Source organism: Montipora capricornis, unplaced genomic scaffold (genome assembly GCF_036669925.1).
Source record: "Montipora capricornis isolate CH-2021 unplaced genomic scaffold, ASM3666992v2 scaffold_508, whole genome shotgun sequence".
NCBI lineage: Eukaryota > Metazoa > Cnidaria > Anthozoa > Scleractinia > Acroporidae > Montipora > Montipora capricornis.
The window spans coordinates 30,001-36,870 of record NW_027180248.1 but is presented as its reverse complement, the minus strand read 5'-3'; the positions used below and the strand labels follow the sequence as shown (position 1 = coordinate 36,870).

The 6,870-nt window shown below is 37.3% G+C and overlaps 1 protein-coding gene across 1 annotated transcript; it reads left to right on the top strand.

Annotated features, from left to right (window-relative positions):
• Positions 1 to 380: 380 nt before the first annotated feature.
• LOC138036873 (uncharacterized) lies at positions 381 to 6,087 on the top strand. Its single transcript, XM_068882930.1, has 11 exons — positions 381 to 589; positions 681 to 760; positions 920 to 1,016; positions 1,172 to 1,348; positions 2,112 to 2,207; positions 2,494 to 3,416; positions 3,729 to 3,790; positions 3,959 to 4,090; positions 4,418 to 4,608; positions 5,041 to 5,109; positions 5,592 to 6,087. The coding sequence occupies exons 1-11, from the start codon at positions 381 to 383 to the stop codon at positions 5,992 to 5,994; spliced, it is 2,439 nt and encodes an 812-aa protein (XP_068739031.1). The 3' UTR covers positions 5,995 to 6,087.
• The last annotated feature ends 783 nt before the right edge of the window (positions 6,088 to 6,870 follow it).

Here is a 6,870-nt window from a genome sequence, read left to right as displayed (position 1 = left end):
ATGTGGGCAGCAAACGTAACTCCTTGTGCAATTATAGAAATCATGAGAGCTAATCTCCCAACGTCGAATACACACTGTGTGACCATTGTACATCGGGGTTGAGATTAACGTCTTCCTATTTCTTTTAAAGGAGCTATGTCACACACTGTGCATGTGCGCGAAGAAGTGTTACATCTTGAAAACGTTCGCCAACTTTTTCAAGTTCTGCGGGTGATTCAATATCAAGAGTTTATCGTTTTTTATCTCAGCCATCCGTTAAGAGTTCGCATAGTCAGACGTTCGTTGCTATTTCACAGCCCTCTTAGAAGGTTCCTGTGTGTTTTTGTTTCAATTACTCTGATCAACGGCTTATTTGAGGTCAACTGTTTGGAGTTAACAAAATGTCCTCTCATGGAGGCTGCCGATCAGGAAGCGGCCGCAAGAAAATCTTCGCCAGCCAGTCAGCGAGGCAGTTTTGGCGAAAGACTCATAAAAGGATTTCGTTGGATGGAACAATTTTTTCATCTTGGGTTTCTGCGAGGATCAAGTGCGGATATGACAACGATTCCATGTTTGCTGCCCATCTTCTATCACTCGAGAGAAGAAGAAGGTACATGCATAAAATGTCTGTTCAGTCTGTCTGCTAGCGGTCTAATTTTGAGTTAATCAGTTGTTTTGAATGTATGTATTTTCTTTTATAGGGAAATCGCATCAACCGTTTGTAAAAAGAGAGAGGCATCGTCCATAAACCTTCCTTCCTCAAAACGACGCCTTATTGAAGGTGAGACTAACGATGTACTTGATTCTAGATTGAATAAATGTCTTTCCATTACTAATTACTAGACCTAAAACTGAAAGGCCCCAAAAAGATCAAGAAATATCTGTACTTCCACATTCTACGCTATTCAATAAGACTGAAGTATATTCCTCTCTTATGAAGGGCCACTGTTGTCATCCACTCCTTTGCAAGAATTATCTGTACCAGTACAAGAAAAAGTTGATTATTCTGTTGTCAGTGTAGGAAATGATGATTCGAGGTGAGTAAGCATTTATTTCTTGTTTTGAATAACTTTCTAATGCGGCTTGAAAACTGGGTCTATAAGGGAACTTCTATAAACAAGTGGTATGAGTTACATTTATAGTTGTTTGCATCCTTGCTGGTTCAAAGTTGTTTATTTTATCTCCTGTTTAGTGATGTGGATGTAACAGGAATTGCTGTCTCAAAGTTGTCAACTCATAACGTTAGCTACCGTGTTGTAAATGACTCAGTAATAACGGTTGATGATGCAGACAAGTACCAGGATACTGATGAGTCCACACACACAGACTCATCAGACAGTGAAAGTGATTGTATGGAAAGAAATTCACAGTATGTATTGATGTTGGTTATTGTTTATTTGTAATGTGGCACTTATTTTGTTGCGACTTTGTAATCCAAGATAACGTTTTTCTATTCTGTCTCAAGTATTCTGTGCTTTCGATAAACACTGACAGCCAATGAAACTTGTCTACTGCCCTCCTCAGAGGAGTCGGCAACTTTGGTCCTTAAAACTGAAGTAACTATGGAAAAACTCGTTCAAACCTTGTTGGTACAGTAGGTTACTCTACTTAAACTAGCTTTCTACTGTACTTCAAAAAGGAATGCTTTATCTGGGTCTTGTACAATATTGGCATCTGAGGTTAGTGAGCAGCATGATGCTAGTGAATGTTAATTCTCACTAGCCAATATTATTACGGTATTGAAACTGTGTCATGTGAGTTCAAGTGTGTCACACTTCAACAGTCAAGGATTAAATGGTAATATTGAATTAATCAAGGAAGGAACGTGAGCATCACAACTTTAGAATCAGTAGCAAAGTAGCGTATTATTATTCTTTAATTTCTTTCTTGGTTTAAAATTTATTTCCCTTTGTTTGAAACTCATTATCATACACTATCATACCCATAAACAAAGGAAAAAAAAATTTAAACCAAGGAAAAAATTGAACCACAATATATAAATCCATTGCAAAATTTTTACTTTCAAATTGGCTTGCAATGTAGTGTAAGTGTACCAAACAAAACCAGTAATACAATAATTGTAATCACTGAATGGTTTAATATTGATTATGTTTTGAAAGTGTTATTTTCAGTGTACAAGAAGCCTTACAGGATCTAGATGAAGATCAGACTATTGATTGCGAGAGTGCAATTAGTGACAGTTCTGAAGTACCGGTATATGACATTGGGTAAGTTTATAAGTTAACATGTTGTTTCCGGGAGATAAATCTTATGACTATGCAGGCGAAATAGAACTTGTTATAAGAGTGTGTATGGTGTGATCTGATCCAGTGGAGGGCATCACATTTGGGTGAAGATATTGGCAGTCAATACAGCTCGAGTGATTCTAAATCAAAGGCCAAAGGATAGTGAAACACAATCAATTACTAATTTTATTGATACCAGAAGACAAATTAACCAAAAAGAAACATTGGCATTAATTAAAAGGTATTCTTGAATTATCTGACCTTCTAGATCTGACATAGAAGATGAGGAAGAGATGAGTGACCAAGATGATGACGAGCTTAGAATTGAAACAGATTCAACCTCAAATCCTGTTGAAAGAACTGAAGCTGATCTGACAATTGAGCTGCCAGTGCAAGATTGTCCTGTTTTATCTCACAACCCTGCCATTGTTTCGCCGTCAACAGTGCCAACTGCATTACCCATGCCCTCTGTTTCTAACATTCCCACTATGCCCATACGATATCCCAAGCTTAGTAGGCTAGAGGAGCAGGGTACCCTTAAGGAAGAAGTCTCACTGGCCAAGGATACCAAAGTGATTTGCTCACTTGATTTGTTCTTGGAGCTCTTCAAGTATTGCCGTCAACCAGGCTGTGTTAATCAAGCAATCATTAAACACCACACTATTGGTCCTACTTTGATAGTCAACTGGAAGTGTTCGTCTGGTCACCAGGGAAAGTTTACATCATCAAAAGATGTAAATGATGTGTATGTAAATAACATACAAACAGCTGCTGCCATCCTGCTATCAGGGAACAGTTTCTTTAAAATTGAGAAAATGGCTAGATTTATGGGTCTGTCCTTCTTCTCAGATGCCACATTCTACCGGGTGCAGAGACTGTACCTGATACCTGTTGTTAATGAGTGGTGGTCCTGGCAGAGGGAGCAAATTCTTAAAGATTTTATTAATAAAGAAGTGATTGTCTGTGGTGATGGCCAGTGTGATTCTCCTGGGCATACAGCTAAGAATTTATGTTATTTCTTGATGGAGCTGGTCAGTGGCTATATCCTGGAGGTTGAGGTGAAGGACAAACGTCATGTTAATTTGGTGTCTGTTAACATGGAGAAAAGGGCATTACAGAGTGCGCTTCAGCGGCTTAAAGGAGTCTTGAATGTTGTTGAAATTGTCACTGATGCCTCTTCAACGATAAAAAGTTGATTGGTAAGATTAAACAAGCAATACTCAGCCAAGTTTATTTTGTTAACTACATTATGTTCATCTACACACTCTTGCATCAAAAACTCATGGCTTGCAAGCACATTCTATGTCACTCGATTCTGTCTGCATGGCTGCCCTATTGTCCTTCGGCAAAGTGTTTGTTACTTGCTTTCCCTTACATTGACTAGTTTTTTCTTGAAAGAAATAGACTGTTGTTCAAGTTTGGCATCCTTTTGCAGGATGCATATAGCACTAGTCACTTTCCCAATTTGTGATTTTTGTTCTTTTTTAGCTGACGAGTTTCAAGGAGTGTTCCACTGTCTGGATGTGTGGCACAAATCAAAGAGTATAAGGAAGTGCCTGGCAAAGGTAATATTATTTTCTCCAGCAGGCATTCAATTCTTATGGCAATCTTGGTATTATTTGAGATAATAACTGTGTAACCACAGGAAAAGTTATTTCATGGTTAGCAGAACACTTTTTACATTGTAGATACCGAAAAATACCAACTATTCTCTGCTGACTCGATACTTATAGGTTGGAAAATTAAAAGACATGGACAAGATAAAGGATTGGGCAGATGACATAATCCTGCATTTCTGGCATTGTGCAAGCAGCTGCAAGGACATGGCAACAACCAGTGACGACGAGGCTGTTGAAATCATGAAGGTAGCCATACTGTTGCATACCAGTTTCACCTCTTTCACATGTCGGCAGTGACAGTCTTCCTTAGAATTAAATGTTATTGTAATATATATTTTTTTGCTTAATAGCAAACATATAGCAGCCCAGTCGAAATGTTTTGAATTAGTAGACAGGATATCCAAAGTACTAGGCAGCAAAGGCAAAAACTTGTGTGGTTTTTCTTTTGATATTACTAAACCCACACAATGTGAGTTCTGAGTAGGCAACAGAATAATATTCCACTGGAAGCGGCAAAATTGTCAACTACCGGCTCATTTTTACTAGGCTGATACAGTCTCTTTTGTTTTTTAGAATAAATGGATTGGACTTCTGCATCATGTGTGTGACGAACATGACTGGGTTGGAGGTAGTTGTGAACATGATGAGTTACAAGAACATAGCCTTCCATGGTTTGACCGCAGGGATAAGGACTTTGAAGCGCTTCAGAAGATCATTTTAGAACCTCAGCTCCTTGCAAGCTTCAAATCTTATGTTAGATTCAGGTAACCAAAAGGGAGGCTTAGAGTGTTTGACGTACATTGACAAATGTCATTTTAATGTTTTAAAGATAATAGTACATCAAACAAGTCTTATTATCCATTTTTCAGACAACATGTTTATCAAAAAGCATTATTTTTTACCCGATTAGACATGTCTTGAAGGCAGATTAGACATCAGACATAAAAACAAAATGTAGTTTCCTCCTTTTTAGTGTTACAACTAAAATGTGATGTAAAATTTGTTTAAAAGTATGATTAGCAAGTAAATTATTCACTTTCAACCAAATTCTCGTCTGGTGAGAACTACATGTAATGCATGTAGGAAAGGAAAATTATTCTTATAATTAATGATTTGCAAGTTGAAGAAATTCATTACTTAATTAATATTCTATTAACAATAAATTATTGTCATTGATTATCATTTGTTTGCCCCAGGCATACCGGAAGTATCGAGTGTGCTAACAATCTTTCACTGGCATATGCATCCAAAAGATGTTCATACAGGTTTGTGACTACCGTTGTTTACATTGTTACTCAATGCTATTATTCCATTTATGTCTTCCATTCTATATTCAAATCAGGTGGCACATATCCTCCATTTTTAGCCTGCAGTAAATAACACAGTTACCTTTCAGGATTTCTAGTGTTACTTTGCTTTTCACTTTGCCTTACCATAGGGAATAGAGAACTAGTTTAAATAATTACTGGAACACAATAAAATGAAAGGAAGTTAAGACTTGAAACTGCTTCAAAGTTAAGAGGTTATTTGGTATCTGGCAGAACCAATAAAGGGAGGATTTGGTGCTGCAGTCAAAGCAATTTCAAATGACTAGAAACTGGAACCTATGAAATGCTTGCTCTTGCCTTTGAAACATTTTCATTTTTTTCTTGTTTCTGCATTATCCAATACAACCTTTCAAAGTGACTGTAGATTAATGTAAAGGCTGACCAAATAATAACTGCTATAATAATTATCGTTGTTGCAGTTACAAAGTGTACAAGGCTCGAAAACAGCTCGCAGCCATTGACTGGAATTTCCATTTAAACCAAGAGACTGCAACAACAAAGTCTGGAGAGCAAATAGTTACAAGGAAATATAACCAGCGAACAAAGGAATGGGATTCAAAAATTGTCAAAGTGAAGAAAACTTACGACTACATGCCTGTCATGATGGCCAAGATCCTTCGCCTCAGAAACGAAGATGTGGACATTGTCACACGACGAGTGTCCCTAAATGAAAGCGACCCAGCATTCCTGTCACCCACGATTGCTGACAAACCGCCACCTCCTTCAAATGAGCTATTTATTGCACGCAGGAGCAGATTTAAGAATGCTAGTAATGCAGGCAGTTCAGAGCCAGAATCTTCAACTGACACTTCAAATACGTGATCATGTATGGACTCTAACTGTCCTGTTCAGACTAAATAAGTTATGTAGTGGCTGAGAATTGAAGTACTGTGGTTCAAATGAAAGGGTAGAGGAGATACTATTTTGATGATGAGATTGAAACAAAAAATGATACCCAGGGGTTACAAAGTTATTTATAGAAGACACAATGTACATAAAGAGTTGCAAAGCAAATATAAATTTTTATTTTTACAATCAAATAACGAGATCAATACAATTCAAGCACACTTTGATGTATTGCTATTGTTACCAGACAAGTGTCTTTGAATGAAAGTGACCCTACTTTGCTGGCCCCCATCATTGCTGAAAAGCAGGCACCCCCTTCAAAGGAACTTTTTATTGCACGTAAGAGCAGATTTAAATCTGGTACTGGAGATCATTCAGAGAATTTCTCGAGCAACAATTAAAATTCAAAGAAAACAACAGGTTGAAAAGTGTCTTATTGTCCTGCTGACTTAGCCGTAAAATGCTGATAAGGGGTAATCTGATCATGGTTATTAAAACTCGAACCGGTATTTTCTTTTTTGGTGGTATGTTAAAATGAATGATTAAGAGATTGAAATTTTGAACTGAGGATCTGAGCGGCTCCTGCATGACAGACATACCAGTCAATCAATGACTTAATAGTATTTATTAAAAGCTACAAGTTTAGATTTATCAAATAAACTTAGAACAACTTATGTCTTATATAGCTTACTTACATGAGCAGGGTGCAAAGAAGGTCATTTTCACAGCAAGCTGAAGCTAGCATTTACTAGCCCAGACACTTTTGATAAGCAGAATTAATTTTACAGTTCTTCTGTAATTTGAATTCCTCAAGTAACGTCGCAGTTTAGAACAAAATGCACTTGCCTGATA

Coding starts and splice junctions, on each gene's coding strand:
- LOC138036873 (XM_068882930.1), top strand. CDS start 381: ATGTCCTCTCATGGAGGCTGCCGATCAGGAAGCGGCCGCAAGAAAATC. Junction 590..680: donor TCACTCGAGAGAAGAAGAAG/GTACATGCATAA, acceptor TTTCTTTTATAG/GGAAATCGCATCAACCGTTT. Junction 1,017..1,171: donor GTAGGAAATGATGATTCGAG/GTGAGTAAGCAT, acceptor TCTCCTGTTTAG/TGATGTGGATGTAACAGGAA.